The sequence below is a fragment of the Cavia porcellus genome, unplaced genomic scaffold, assembly GCF_034190915.1.
Source record: "Cavia porcellus strain 051 isolate PalLab524CR breed Dunkin Hartley unplaced genomic scaffold, mCavPor4.1 scaffold_25, whole genome shotgun sequence".
In the NCBI taxonomy this organism is placed as follows: domain Eukaryota; kingdom Metazoa; phylum Chordata; class Mammalia; order Rodentia; family Caviidae; genus Cavia; species Cavia porcellus.
This window is the reverse complement of record NW_026947508.1, coordinates 13,851,178-13,866,822: the sequence shown is the minus strand read 5'-3', so window position 1 is coordinate 13,866,822 and position 15,645 is coordinate 13,851,178. Positions and strand designations below refer to the sequence as shown.

The 15,645-nt window shown below is 49.8% G+C and overlaps 1 protein-coding gene across 1 annotated transcript; it reads left to right on the top strand.

Moving 5' to 3' along the window:
- The first annotated feature begins 1,191 nt into the window (after positions 1-1,191).
- Positions 1,192-14,837, top strand: LOC100724386 (aflatoxin B1 aldehyde reductase member 3). The gene is made up of 7 exons (XM_013153976.3): positions 1,192-1,518; positions 9,017-9,204; positions 9,377-9,481; positions 11,173-11,269; positions 11,500-11,599; positions 13,259-13,388; positions 14,136-14,837. The coding sequence occupies exons 1-7, from the start codon at positions 1,305-1,307 to the stop codon at positions 14,295-14,297; spliced, it is 996 nt and encodes a 331-aa protein (XP_013009430.1). The 5' UTR covers positions 1,192-1,304; the 3' UTR covers positions 14,298-14,837.
- The last annotated feature ends 808 nt before the right edge of the window (positions 14,838-15,645 follow it).

The window sequence follows — 15,645 nt, the reverse complement described above, 5'->3', positions numbered from 1 at the left end:
GGTTTGGATATTTAGAAGCAGCCAAGTAATCACCTCAGGACCACCATGCAGAACACCTCCACTGTACACCCCTCCAGGATCCTACCCTCAGCCTAGCAGCAGCCCCTGGAGCAGCTGGTCTCCTGTTTCTCTGGTGCTCTCTGCAGGAATGTCATGGAAATGACCCCATGCACTGGGTGGCCTCTTCCATTCATCTGTGTTGTCGTGCTGATCACTAGCTCACTTATTCATTTGTTCTGCACTGTAGGGACAGTTGGCTTTTCCATGTTCAGTCACTTAGAGGGAAAGGAAACAACTATCAAAACTTGTGTCCCAGCACTGCAGAGCTGAAGCAGAAGGGTCTCTGTGAGTTTAAGGCGAGTCTTGGTTGCATAGTGAGCTCAAGAGGACCCGGGAATACCTAGTAAACCCTGTCTCAAAAAGAACCCAAAATAAAAAGAAGGGGTACAGGATTTAGTGCACATAGGTCCCCCTTCCCTTGAGCAAGTACCTAGGACTGAGATTGCTGAGTCAGGGTACTAGGTGTGTGATTGACTTTCAAGGGCCAAGTTATCTGGTTTTTGTCAAGGGTGGGTGGTGCTGGCATGGAACTTGGCCTCACCTATGCTAGGCAAGCCCTCTGCCAGCACTGTAATACACTCCTGACCCTAAAAGTTTTAAGAGTAAGAAAAATGAGGAAATAATTTATATACTACATCCACACACTGGCTGTATCCAGCAGACTCCATTTTTCAAATGGGTAAGTCCAAGTTTCCTTCTGCCTAAATACTATTTTCAAGTATTGCCTGTGCTGAAAGCTTTCTTTGCAAGCCTCAACTCTTGAGAGTGCATGGTGGCCAGGCAGCCCGAGGGACACCCATGTGCTGATTTCCCAGAGATGCTGACAGAAGCCTTAGGACAGCTCAGGGCAAGGCTGAGAAGGAGGTCAGGGAGCCTCTAGGGTTGCCAGTCCTCAGCCTTCTGGTTCCTTCACAGGCCTCGGACAGAGCTCACCGGATAGACCTGGAACCAAGGCCCAGATAAAGCGGTGGCAACCAGGCGCCAGGTGCCAGCTCCACGTGCATGCCCCGCAGTCCCTCTCACAGCACACACCCACCCTCTTGCCCTCTGGCCCCTTCTGGCCTGACCTCTGCACTTTCGCCCCGCCCTTCCCCCCACCGCTCCCCTCCACTGTCGCTCTGCTAGTGGGCGGGGCCGGGCCTTCTTAAGGGAGCTGGCGCTCCATTTGCAGCACTGCAGGAAACTTCTGTGGGTCACTTTGGTGCTGCCTGTCTCCTGTCCCCGCCGCTGCTTCTGCTGCCATCATGTCCTCTCTGAAGTCTCGGGTCCGGCCCGCCACGGTGCTGGGCGCCATGGAGATGGGGAACCGCATGGACGCGTCCTCCGGCGCCGCCTCGGTTCGCGTCTTCCTGGAGCGCGGCCACACCGAGATAGACACGGCCTTCATCTACAGCGATGGCAACTCCGAGACCATCCTGGGCGGCCTGGGGCTCGGGCTGGGCGCCCCAGACTCCAAAGGTAAAGGCTGCCCGTGGACCTTGAAGACTCTTACAGTGCAGAGCTGATCTCTGCCCAGCACAGTATCTGACCTCCCCTGCCCACCTCAGGGCTCTGTGAGCCCCAGGCAGCTGAAAGAGGGTTTTTTTTTGTTTTGTTTTGTTTTGTTTTGTTTTGTTTTGTTTTTGTCTTTTGTTACTGAGTTTGTTTGCCCAAACTTGTTTCTCTTCCGGGAAGATGCCCGGGGTCCTCCCACAGTGATGCTCAAGGCTGGTCTAGGTGGAACCATCCTGCTGTCCCCTCTGGGGGCTCTCAGAACTTCTGAAGCTGGTGTCTGGCAGCCCCTCCCTTCTTCTCCCTCCTTGCTTGGCCCCTCACCTGCCACACCTGGCCTGATCTGCCTTAATCCTTTCCTTATGGCCTTGACATCCTTCCCCGACACAGCCCCTGTTGTGACTTTGGACCCTGGGGGAGACCTGTGTGCTCAATTGCTCCTGCCAGCCTTGCTCTGGGCCCAGGTCTCTGCTCCTAGCAGCTACCCCGCATCTGGGACCTGGCAGTGTCTCCAGCTACACTGGGGTTGTTGCAGCTGAGGGTCCCTGTGCCAGGCTCTGTCTGACGCTGTGGCAGAGAAATTCATGTGAACCTCTCTCCTGGAAACTGAGGTTCTACAGATGGCTGGGGTACAGGGGCGAGCTTCTCATTCCTCATGGTTGCCATGGAAGAGGGCACCTCCCAGAGGAATCTCTAAAGATGGGTAGAGTTTGCTGGGGGAATGAGGGAGAGAGCGCACTGTGGACAGTGGCATGGGTGTGCAAAGCCAGTGAGCTCTGGTAAAGCCTGGGGGTTGGAGGAGACCTGTGTAGCCCCGGGGAAGATGGGTATGGGCTGGTGGAGGTCACTCACTGGTCTCCTGCTATTTAAAGGGCTTGGAGGTGTGTTAGCCTGCTGAGAAGTCTTAGCTGACACTTTTTCTTTAGAAACAGGGTCTTAAAGTATACCTCAAGGGCTCCTCCTGTGTGAGCCTTCCCAGGGGCTGGGGACTACAGGTGTATGCCACCATATTGAGCAGGCACTTTGTTCTTTTATTATTATTATTATTATTATTATTATTTTTAATTGGTACCAGGGATCGAACTCACGACCGCCTGCTTGCAAGGCAGGTGCTTATGCCTCTGAGCTAAATCTCCAGCCCCTATTTTATTATTATTATTGCCCATTTAATTGCACAAATGAATGGGACTTACTGTGATATTTCTATCCATGTATATATAGTACCATGTCTGTTTGCCATATTTTTTTTACACTGGCTTCTACTTTTTTTTTGCATTGGGGGCCTTCACCCTGAGCTACACCTGCAGTCATTTTTATTTTTCATTTCAAGACAGAGTTCTGTAAGTTTCACAGGCTGGGCTGGAACTTGTGATCCTCTTGCGTTGGCTCCCAGAGTGCTGGGGTTGTGTGTCTGTGTGTGAGAAATGACCATGCCCAGCTCCTGGCAATGGTTTTTTTTTTCCCCTTAAGACAAGTAGCTATCTGACTGCCTTCCTGGCTTAAAAAAGCAAAAAAAGCCAAGTAGCTCAGGCTGGCCTTGAACTTGCAGTGATCCTCCAGCCTCAGCCAGCTGAGTGCTACGTCACCATGTCTAATCTCCCACTTTTTTTTAACTTGATTTCACCATAACTATGCTTACAGAAATACAGTCATGTTGGCTAAGACAATGCAATTTTACTTACTGTGCAGAATTTCTTTTTTTGTGTGTACCAGGGATCAAACTCACAAGCTAGCATGCTCATGCTGCTGAAGTAAATCCCTAGCTTGTATAAACTTTCAACTAAAAAGTTGGCACATGGTCTTAACCCACGTTGCTCTGAAAGGCCTCCTGTGCCTCTGCTCTCTCTGCCCGGCTCCTCATCCTCCCCTACCCACCCTGCTCCTTGATTCACAGCTTGAGATTTGGAACAGGAGGAAGTGAGTGCACTCAGTGCTGAGCCCTTGTCAAGCACCTGGCTGCCCTGGTCTTATTCTCCTTTTCATTGTCTCTAAGTCTTTCTTCCCCTGTGTCTCTGAGGCCAGGACCAGCTGGCCTGCTCCACAGACCTCAGATCTGAAGTGGTGGATGGAAAAGTTGCCGATGGGTGTTTTCTTGAGTCTGCCCTCTCCCGGGTCTCAGAGGCTGCCTGGACTGCCTGCTGCCCACCCAAGTGACCTTCCAGGCCCAAGTGACTTTCCCAGGGTGCAAAGTGGGAAGAAGACCGTCCTCTCACTGTTTGCTTTTATTAGCGTGTGTTTGCAGTGCACAGGGTTTATGATCACCTTGTGAAGTTGGTATAGCCACATAGTCCAGCCTGTTTCTTTTTTTACGTTCCCTCCCTTTCCCTTTCCCTCCCTCCGTGTCCTCTAGTTCCAGGTCCCAGTTTTCCTTCTTGCTCCTGTCATTGCTCCTGGCTCATATTATGGCACACAGTGTGTCATCAGTGAGGTCACAGGCTCCTGAGCGTGGCGGGGCTCTGTTCTACCTATTTCCCTCCCCTCCTCCCCAGCTCTGTGCTTGTTCCCTTGGTCTCTTATCCTGATGCACCAAATCCACCACCTTGTCTCCTGCTATCCATCTTCATTATTCTCTTTGTTTGTACTTTGGCTCTCCAAAGTGAGAGATACAATACAGTTTTTAACCAACTAGGATTCCTAACAGGGCGGGCAGGAAAGTCTGGACTCCCATAGATGGCCCAGAGCTGGCCCGGTTTCTGGGAGAAATCTGCACAGAGGCCCACGACAGGCCTCTATATCCTGGTCCTGCTTCAGTCTCCTCACTGCTCTTCCTGTTCTAGACCAGCCCTTCAGCCCTGGCGCATTTGCAGTCCTCCTTCAAAGTCAGCCACTCACCTTGGTGCTCGCGTCCTCAAAGCATCAGGGGCTCCCAGGGTTCTCTGAAGGCAGACTGTACAGGTGCACTCGGGGTCCTTTGGCATGTGCCCCAATGCCGCCATCTTCCCCCTGGTGCTCTGCTACATGGACTAACAGACTAACATGGACTAACTGACTTGGCTCTCCTGGGCTTTGTCCTGTGCCTCACTCGCTGCAATGACTTCTGGCTTTCACATCTTGACTCCAGGTTTTGTTCCAAGAGTCCAGCTGTGATGCTAGGTGCTTTTTGTTGTTGTTTCTTTGTTTTGAAACAGACTATAAGGGGCCTGGGATTAAGCTCCGCAGCATAAGCACCTGCCTGGCATGTGCAAGGTCATGAGTTCGAGTCCCCATGCTACTTCCCCCCAAAAAAGAAAGAAAGAAACTGAGACTCTAAGCAGAGCCTTCCTGAGTTCCCAACAGCCTCATCTCACTCTGCCTAGGCTCCCCCACACCTTGAGCATTTCCCTGCCTCCCTATTACCAAGGAGCCCCTCCTCAGATTCTGAATCTTTGCAAGATGAGAGCTGCTCCCTCTGCCAGCGCTAGCACCAGGTCTGCCACAGCCTCGTATGTCCTCAGCACACCGTGGACATCACCAGCTCACGCCAACCTTGCTTACCCATGTTCCAACCAATCCTCCAAACTTGCCCTGTAAGATGTGATCATTTTTGACTTCCGAGAGAACATGGCTGGTAGATAACAGCAGCTATGGAGGCTCTCTGAGAAAGCCAGCTTAGAATTCAGGAATAGTACGATGTGGAGTCCTAAGCAAGGGGAGATATACCTTGCCAATCCAGGAACAAACTAAGCTGAGAGACACCAACTGGAAATGCAATCCCGGTGCTATAACAGGAACAGATAAAATCTCAGCGCCGAAGCTGGAACCTGCACAATTTGAATTTCCTGCCGCCATTGCTGCATCTGAATCAGCACAGCAGAGACAGAGACACGAAAGCTCTGAGAGCGGGAATAGGTGAACGGAATTGAAAGCAGGACTGGTGGGGAGCTCTGCATTGACCTGCGGTGAGTGAGAGGACCGGGGACCCTTCCATAGACTAGGAGGCTCCCAACAGAGGATATTCGGGGACTGGGCAGACTAGCCAGAACAGGATGCTGCAGTGACTTTAGTTGCATATTCCCCTGTCAAGTGGGTTGGTGGGGAGAGCCTGACCTGGGTGAGGCCATGGACTAAGACCAGGTAGGCTAGCCCAAACCAGGTCCCTGAGCCTGGCAGAATACCCTAGCAGTGAAACCTTCAGTAGGTTGACTGACCTGGAGGGGCAGGCCCAGCAGAGGCTGCCCAGGTCTGTGTCTCTCTAGTACACTGCAGTGGGCCGGAACACCTAGCCGGCGCAATTAAAACAAACTGTAACCAACAAAGAAAGAAACTGGGCCTCCTATATACGCTTGCATGGAAGGAACAAAAAGTATGGGAAGAGGGAGCAACAAGAAAGGATCCTCAGTCCCCAATCCTGAGAACACTGACCCAGGAAGGGTAAATGTTGGGAGCCGCCGACACCGGTCGCCTTACTTGGCGGACATAGGGCCTGTGGGTGGGAGCGGAGCCTGAGCTAGATTGCCCCTCCCATCGAGTGAGTCAAGTTGGCGCCTGCTTCCTGCCCCCTGATTGCGCTGGCGACTTTAACAACCCGCTCTGTAAGATAGTCTGCCTAGCAACAACTGATGTTAGCCAATCAGCCCGCATCGCGCTTTGAACTGATTGGCCACTGTTACCCTATAAAAGTAAATGCCTCTCCTGCCACGAGGGAGAAGCACAGAGAGGAAGCACAGAGAGAGATAGAGAAAGTCCACCGGCGAGAAAGGGCTGGTGGCAGAGAGGAGGCCTCGCGGGGCCCACGCGGAGACAAATAAAGGCAAGGTTGCACACCGCCAGACTTTGTCGTGTGTCTTTCCTGCCGGCCGGGAGCGACCCCGACAGGTAAATGCAAAGGAGAATGAGAACAGAAAACATGCAACATCAGACATGGCACCAATAGACATAAAGCGATATCTCCAGAGCCTCATAGACAAGTTCAAAAGTTAAATATTTAACGACCTAAAGCAAGATATAAGTAGAATAGTTAGAGAAATGCTAAGCACCACCCAAGAAAAAACAGATGGTGGAATGGAAGAACAGAAAAAAAGGGGAGAATTGTTTGATGGAGAAAATAGAGAAAACATAGAATACGTGAAGCACGTTCAAAGAGATTACCAGGAAACTAAAAACTCTATTGAAAGCTGGCATAACAGCTTGAAAGAAACTAAGCATAGATTTTCTGAACTGGAGGACAGATTTGTAATGTGGGAGCATGAAATGAAAAACTTCTTAAAAATAACAAGAAAACAAACAGCAATAATACAAAGGCTTGAAGATGATAAGAGGATCTATAACTTAAGAATTAAGAATGTAAAAGAAGTAGGGACACAAACAAATGAACTACAAAGGCTATTCACAGAAATAATCTAAATTTTAGCAAAAGTTAAAGATACTCAGATGTATGAGGCATACAGGACCCCAGCCACCTACAACCCAAACAGAGCTACACCCAAGCATATAATAATCACAATTCCAGAAATTCAATATAAGAACAGAATATTAAAAGCCGCCAGAGGCAAGAAACAGATCACTTAAAAGGGAACACCCATCAGAATTACAGCAAACTTCTCGGCACAACCATCAAATCATGAAGAGCGTGGGGGGAAATAAGTCAAGCTTTGAAAGATACTAACCTCAGGGGCTGGGGATTTAGCTCAGCAGCATAAGCTCCTGCCTTGCAAGCAGGCAGTTGTGAGTTCGATTCCTGGTACCGATAAAAAGGAAAAAGACAAAAAAGAAAGAAAGAAAGAGAATAACCTCCAGCCAAGATTGATATATCCTGCACAACTATCCCTACATATTGATGGAAAAATAAAGTGCTTCCAGGATAAAGAGGAACTAGGGTAATTTGCAACCACCAATTCAACTCTACAGAGAGTACTGCAGGACATTCTAAAACAAGAAAAATACCAAGATTCCAGAAATAGTGGCAGAGAAGTCATAATGAATGGAGCAGAAAGCAAATTGAAGAAGACAAACTGACAACTAATGACAGAAAAAGAGCTCAACAGAAATGAGGCAGAGAAGGTTGGATGGTAGGAACAGCTGTTTTGGAGAAAACAAGACATCATAATAGCTAGTGCTGATTTAATATCATCTTGGTTTGAAGTCCCATCAAGCTTTTGTTCTTCTGTCTCCATCAGTCTTAACATGTTGTATCTTATTGCATTTTATTATATGTGATAACATAAACAAAAACTTTATAGACAAGGAGATTATACAGAAACCATTGTTATTTTCTGTTAGTTGGTTCTAAATACCCTGTAATACTGTCATTCTCTTGAATGGTTTTATATTGTTCTGATATGTTTGATGCTACAGTATACGAAGTTATACTCAAAGATTTCAAGGAAAGAGACACTATGGTAACTACTTTTATGTCACGATATCTTGTGGTGAAACACTATTTTGCTTAAATGGTTATGTTTTGACCTGTGCTGTTTTGTTGTTATGCCCTCTTTTATCTCAATCTCCTTTTTTTATTATTTACTTTTTCATTTTAATCTTTTTAATTAAAGGAAAAATTAAAAAACAGCAGGATATTATAGTAACCCACTTTGATTTCCTGTTAACTTGATTTGAAACCCTGTATTGCTTTCACCATCTTGTTTTGACTGATTTTCCTCTATTCTGTCTTACTTGATACTACCAAGTTCGATAGTATAGGCAACAACTATGAAGACAATAAGATTCACTATGATGCCCATTCTGGTTTGACTATTATCTTCTTTTGAAGTCCTGTAATGTCTCCAATGTTTTGGTTTTATTGGTTTTGTTCTTTACTGTTTTGTTCAATTTTATTATAACTGATGATATAGGCAATTCTTTTTAAGATAGTAAGAGGCATTATGGTAATCATTGTTGATCACCTGGTATTTTGTTTTTACAGTATATATTATGTCCATCCTTTTGATTTGACTGACTCTGTTTTGTTATGTCACATTTGGTTTTACTCTCTTCAAAAAAATAATAAGAACTGTGGGAGTAAAAAAACCCAAAATGTGTAATTGTCATTGTACAAAAGAGAGGAAAAGAGAGTGCTCTAAAGGATATAACTGCATGTGTATTTAAGTGTATAAGATAGGTAACCATATTACTGAGTTTTGTTGGATCACTGAACAGAACTGTTTGCAGTCTCACTGTTTGAATGTCCACTTTATAAGCTTTAATTTTGTAACTTGAACAACTATTTCTAAGATGACAATATGTAATCTATTAACTAATGATTTCCTACTGTTTATTTTTTTTGAAATTCTGTATAACTTTTACCCTTTTTCTGTCTTTTTTTCTTTCTTCCCTTAAAAAAAAAAAAAAAAAAAAAAGATGTGATCATTTTCTCTCCAACTTTCCAGTAGGAGGACTGAGTCTCTGATTATTAAGTAACTTAGTCACGGCCAAAGAGCTAGCAAGGGCAGAGCTGGGATTTGAGCCAGAATGTACTTTATCCATTGCTTAGACCCAACATCTGATGTGTGGACAGCTGGCCTGAACTTGTGTTTCTGTCCCCTCCAAGTGAAAATTGCCACCAAGGCCAACCCAATAGGGGAGAACTCACTGAAGCCTGACAGTTTACGGTCTCAGCTGGAGACATCACTGAAGCGGCTGAAATGTCCCCGAGTGGACCTCTTCTATCTGCACCTGCCTGACCATGAGACCCCCATAGAGGAGACACTGCGGGCCTGCCACCAGCTGCACCAGGAGGTGAGGGGGAGGTGAGGGGGGTGTGGTGTCCACCTGCTCTCACGCTGACACTGCCAGGGCAGAGCACCAGCATCCAGAGCAGAGCTGGGGTGACCCCACTCAGGGTCCTCGCCCCATCTCCCCTGCCTGAGTCCAGGGCTCAGCTGGCTCTCACCGTGCCTCTCCCCTGCAGGGCAAGTTTGTGGAGCTTGGCCTCTCCAACTATTCTTCCTGGGAGGTAGCTGAGATCTGTACCTTGTGCAAGCAGAAGGGCTGGATCCTGCCCACCGTGTACCAGGTGAGGGCTGCCCGGGTGCCAGTGCTTTGTGGCTTTATGTACCATATCTCTGCTGATCCCTACTCTCCTTTGCCCCTCGGAATGCCCTGTGTCCGTACCCAGCAGCCTCTCCCGCCTCAAAGCCTATGGGTAATGCGCAGGTAGCCTCAGCATGAGGCCCTGCTCCCCTGTCTGTGCTCCAGGCTCCTGCTGGCTTCCTGCCTGAGCATGAGCTCGGACTTCCTTCCACACCACTCTGCACTTCAGCCTGAAAAGCTGCAGCGGGGTCCCTGGGGGAAGGGCTGAGGTCTCCCTTAGGTGGCTGGTCCTTGGGAAGCCCCTCCCCAGTGCCCTCGGGTGTGTGAGATCTCAGCCATACTCTAGGCCTTCCTCATCCGTCAGTCAACAAATATTTGTACACACCTGCTTGGTGCCAGGCCCTGGTCACAGACTTACTAGTGCACTAAGGTTGCCTGTTTGTGCAGTTACACTTGTTTCCATTCTTCTTGCTGTAACCTTGCACAGCAGGAACCTTCTGCTTTAGCTGTGGCTCTGAATTCAGCTTCCAGCCATAGTTGGTGAATGTGAATGTTGATTGAATGGATGACTTTTTTCCTGAGAATAAGCGCCTTTCTCCACAAACAAGAAATCCCTTGTGTCTTAGTTACTCTTTTCTGTTTGCTGAGACAAAATACCTGACACCCAGCATTAAAGAAAGGTTTACCGAAGCTGCCAGTTGGAAGAGATTTCAGTTGATAGTTGGCTGGCTCCAAGGCAGAGGGCATCACAGAGGGTAAACAGCTCCTGGTGTAGAGAAGGCCGAAGGCAACCAAGCAGCAAAGTAAGCAGGCCGTAAATGAGGACTGCGGCCCTTTCTGGCTCTTGTATCCCACCAGGATGCCGGCCTTAGGGAGGTAGCACCCACACCCGGGGCGGGGGGCTTCCCATTCTCCACACCCAGAACTGTGGGGAAACCGGTCAGCGGACTTTGTTTAGTGTTGGGAGCCGCGTCTGTGATAGCTCGCCTTGCGCGGCGGACGTGCGGCCTGTGGTAAAGAGCAAAGCCTGGGGTAGATTACCCCTCCCATCGAATATGTTAGTTTCCTGCTTACCGCGTAAACAACCCGCTCAACAATATAGTCTGCCTGGCAACTGATGATGTTAGCCAATCAGCTTGCCTTGCTTACTTTAACATGATTGGACACTGTACCCGTATATATACCGGTGCCACCCCTGGGCGGAAGAAGAAGCCAGATAGAAGCCCGGAAGTAGAAGCCCAAAAGGAGCCGCGGAGAGCGGACCGGTAGAGGCTTTGGGGCAGACTGAAGCACAAAAGGAGCCGCGGGGAGCGGACCAGAGGAGGCTTCAGCTGGGAGAACCCAGGGCAGGCTGTACGGAGAAGGAAAATAAAAAGAAAAGGTTGTCCACTACCAGACTTTGTCGTGTGTCCTTCCTGCCGGCCGGGAGCGGACATCGACAGTTTAGTAATCACATCTCCTTTATTCCAGCATCACACTCTCTAGATCCAGCCAGCTCTGAAAACCCTCGTGGATGACTGCATGAGCTTTAGGGGGACAGCTACACCTCAGCCATAACAAAACCCTAATTGTCACACTGCTGTGCTGTAGGTCTAGGCTGAGGCTTTGAAGGAATATTTTTGTGGTACCTTCCTTAAGGCATCCCCTCTTTCTAATTGACCCTTCTCCCTGCAGGGCATGTACAATGCCACCACCAGGCTGGTGGAAAAAGAGCTCTTCCCGTGCCTGAGGCACTTTGGATTGAGGTTCTATGCCTTCAACCCTTTGGCTGGTATGTGCACCCCAGGGAGAGGTCCCTCTGGTTTGGGTCAGCATTCTTGGTCCCGTGTGTGCCTATTCCTGCCTCCATGGATGCTCATTCCAGGCCTAGGTGCAGGGAGAGCTGTGGCAAGAGTCTGGGCTGCATCCCACAGCCCTCCCAGCTTGCTCCCCTTCCTCCTCTCCAGAGCTCTTCGCCTTTGGGATGGTCTGGGGCAGGATGTGACCACAATCTTCTTGCAGGTGGCCTGCTGACTGGCAGGTACAAGTTCGAGGATAAGGATGAGAAACAGCCTGTGGGCCGCTTCTTTGGGACTAAAGGATCTGAGATCTCTAAGAATCGGTGAGCTTGGGAGATTGAATGGGAGGGAAGGGGTGTGGGTCAGCTAGGCTTGAGGGTGGAATTCCTTGAGGCTGTTTTCCTGGGGGCCGCCTTTCCCCTCATGCTCCACTTGTGTCCCTGGATTCCCATGAACTTTGCAGAGTCCCTTTCCTCCTTGCTGTCCCCTTCTGGATGTTTCTGGAGCCTGGGAGGTGAATCCCTGATCTTTTTTTTTTTTTTTTACTGGTACCAGGGATCAAACTCATGACCATGTGCTTGCAAGGCAGGCACTTATGCCGCTGAGCTAAATCTTCAGTCCCAAATCCCTGATCTTTTATTGGGTCCTCATCATTGCATCTTTTCCCTCCCTCCCCACAGTGATTAGCCAAGCTTACTTGGACTAGGGAGAAACTGGGATTCTCTGCTGACCTTGTGGACTCTAATATTGATGGAAAGGTTAACATCAGTGTCTTATTTCATCATTGAACAGCTGTTGGAGTCAGTGTTGTTATTTCTTTTACCCTTCTTTTTATTTGGTTTTGTTTGAGACAGGAAACAGGGTCAGTTTACAAAGCCACAGTGACCTTGAACTCCTGCCTCAGTCCTTCTGCCCCTGCCTTGCAAAGTACTGGGATTATAGGCCTAAGCCAGAGCCCCTGGCTTTTTCTTTTACCTTTTAAATCCTGCAAAATTTTTAGCCGGGGTGGTGTGTTTGTAGGCCCTTGCCAGAGGCCCTGGGTTTAACCTCAGCTCCAGGAAGACAAAAACAAAAATAATTGTTAGATTTTCAAATATCTATGCAATATAATAACATACCCATGGCTTGTGACAAGTCTTTTCCAAGTTGTATTTTTAGAGGGAACTTTTAAAAACTCTTGCAGCTATTTCTTGCTTCCCCATTTACTGTTGAATAACTAGTATTTCCGTATTGACAGAAGTCAGGGTGAAGTTCTGGACACACTGTGACGTGTTTGCTTTCAGTTTCTCCCCTGGGAGAGGAAAGCAGGCCACGCTTCAGACTGGAGGCTCCAATGCCAGTTTTCTAGAAACAGCCAGCGTGGAGGCAGCAGAGCACCGAGTGTTTGCTGAGGCCTTGTGCACAAACCTGTGCTTTAGACCCTGAGTTGCTCTCCCTGCCCCGGGGTTTCCTATCCTCCTGCCCGGACCATGGGTCACCAGTTGCTTTTTGCCCAGTGCAGGGCCCCCGGCCTCAGCCCTGGGAATCAGGGTCCTTCATAGTCTCTGAAACCTCATGTCCTGTGGCCTCTATGTGACTGCCAGGGGAGATTTCCTTCCTTCACTCCATAGGTAGGTGAGGGCAGCAGAGGGGCTTTCCTCAGCGATGGCCACAGGAGCTGGACTGGAGCCCAGGACTTGTCACGGTCATTTCTGTGAATGTGGTCACACAGCGGGGGTGCTGTTGGTGCTTGAGGGTCCTGATTTGGGGAATCCTTTCTCTTCGAATGGCGACCATATAAACATCAGAATTCATGCCCACACGCCTGCCAAAACCAAGGGTGAAAAAGCACCCTGATGAGGAGCCCTGAAATCCGTGTGTGTCCTGACAGAATGAGTGGAGCCCTTCCACTTGAGGACCTGGCCCCTTGTGCTGGGTCCTGACTGGGCTGCCCTGAGTCACCTCCAGCTCTGACCCCCATGCCGCCCTCCTCCCCTGCTCAGCTACTGGAAGGAGCACCAGTTTAAGGCCATCGCCCTGGTGCAGAAGGCCCTGCAGGCCGCCTATGGCGCCAGCGCCCCCAGCATGACCTCGGCCACCCTGCGTTGGATGTACCACCACTCCCAGCTGCAGGTAAGCTGGCCGGCCCTGGGGTCCCCACTGACTTTATATTTGTGGTGTGAATTGGTGGACTAGTAAAACCAGGAGAGAGGGCCACAGAGTTATTCGGTTGTTTCTGATGTTACTTCTCTTCTTCCTCCGCAATGTCTCTGTGGCCCAGCTGTTTTGGTGGCAGTTGTTTTCTTAGAGAAGTTCCTGAAGAGGCAGGTTGCAAGTTCCCTGTCTTACACCGCCCCTGTTTAGGGAGGTCCCCTTCACTTGTCTAAGGTCCCATGGCTGCCTGTGGTGGGAAATGATGTGGGTTTGGCTCTGAGATGGCATTGCTTGTAACCCGTACAGCGCCCGGCCCTGTGTGTGGAGCTGGGGCTTTCCCCTCTGTCCTGCCCTCTCTTTCCCTTGTCCCTTGCTCTGGCACAAACCTTCTAGGGCTTCCATAGTGAGCTTACATGAGGGGCAGGCAGGAGCAACGACTTCACAGCTGTGATTGCCACCACCCTGCAGGCCAAGGCAGAAGCAGCTGAAAAGTCTGTGACCATCCCAGCTTCCCAGCTGCTGAGGCCTCTGGATGAGAGCGGGGGACACAGCTGTGAGAGGCAAATGCTAGGAGCATTTGGGGGCACCAGAGCTTCTCGGTGATATTAGAGCCAGGCTTCAGGAAATGACACGGATCCCCAGTCTCAGCCTGGGTGTGGAAGGAGGGCCATGTGACTGAGTCCTCTGTGTCAGCAGCGTGCTCCAGTGTGGCTTCTCCCCTTGCAGGGCACCCACGGGGACGCAGTCATCCTGGGCATGTCCAGCGTGGAGCAGCTGCAGCAGAACCTGGCCGCTGTGGAGGAAGGGCCCCTGGAGCCGGCTGTGGTGGAGGCCTTTGATCAAGGCTGGCACCTGGTTGCCCACGACTGTCCCAACTACTTCCGCTAGGCCCCATGTGACTGAAGGTGCTGGGGGCGTCTCTGTCACCCTCTGATGCTCTGGCCCTGGCCATTTTGCGTGAAGCTGCCTTAGCATGGCCTTTTCTGATTGCCTTAATCAGGCAGTGTACTAGAACCCTGCACTGCCCCTGGCTGTGCTGGCAGCATGGAGAGGCCGGGCCTGAGTCCTACAGGAGCAGTTCTGTCTCAATAAAGCAGTCCTGGGCCCAGCCGCCATTCTGGCCTGGTGACACACCAGCTCTTTTGTCTGGCTGCTGTCCCTGCTATTGTCACCCTGCCTGGGGAGTCTCTGCGAAAGGGTGGAGCCGTGAGCTGGAGTCTCCAGAGGGCAGAGGGTATTGCAAAGGTCTCCTGGATTCTTCTCCTGAGCCCAGACTGACCTCTCTGTCTCCTACAGGTGAGGAGAACAGTGGGCCAGGCACCGTGCAGTAGCTTTTCTGTCATTCAGGAGTGCAGCAACAAATACTCCAGAATGGGGCAATTTGGGCAAAAATTACAATTAAAGACACCACTAAGATGAAAAATGACATTTCTCAGAATTCTGTGGACCTTCTTATTATTTTGTGTGCGACATAGTCTTGCTATGAAGCCCAGTGTGGACTCAAATCAGTGGCAGTTCTCCTGCCTCAGCCTCTCAGGTACTGACCTTACAGGCATGCACCGCCACACCTGCTCTTTTCTCGTGCTTTCCTTGTCTTTTTTGCTTTCTTTCTTTCCTTCCTTCCTTCTCTCTCTCTCTCTCTCTCTCTCTCTCTTTCGTTCTTTTCCTCATTTTGGAGACAAGGTCTTGCTGTTTTACCCAGGCTGGCCTCAAACCCTTTGCCCCCCAGTGATCCTCCCGGACGAGCCCCCCAGGTATCTGGGCCTACAGTGGTGCACCACCACACCCAGATTGCGGGACATTTTCTGAGTGTTTCTCAATCTCAGTGGCTTTGCTCTTTTCTTAGCTAAAGTGCTTGCCTATGATGTGCAAGTTTCTCATCTTTGACCCAGGCCTCGTTCTGATGGGGCTGGAGGTGCGGGCAGCCAGGATCCCCATTTCCTGGGCCTTCCGAGAGCTAGAGTTTCTTTTTTATTTTTGAGTGCTGACACCCAGCCCTGGCTTTATGTGAGTTTTACCTTCCTTTGTCTTCATGTACAGCACAGCAGATGCGCCATCCAGTTAGATGTTGTGTCTGTCAGGGCTCCACCAGCCACCCCAAAATGAGTTGCTCAATGTGTAATCCTGGCTCTTTTTGTTTTCAGACAGAATCTCCCTAAGTTGCCCAGGCTGGGCCCGAACTTGAATTCCTTCTGCTTTAATCTCCCAAATAACTGGAATTATCAGCTTTTGACCT

Coding starts and splice junctions, on each gene's coding strand:
- LOC100724386 (XM_013153976.3), top strand. CDS start 1,305: ATGTCCTCTCTGAAGTCTCGGGTCCGGCCCGCCACGGTGCTGGGCGCC. Junction 11,600..13,258: donor TCTGAGATCTCTAAGAATCG/GTGAGCTTGGGA, acceptor TCCCCTGCTCAG/CTACTGGAAGGAGCACCAGT. Junction 13,389..14,135: donor ACCACCACTCCCAGCTGCAG/GTAAGCTGGCCG, acceptor CTCCCCTTGCAG/GGCACCCACGGGGACGCAGT.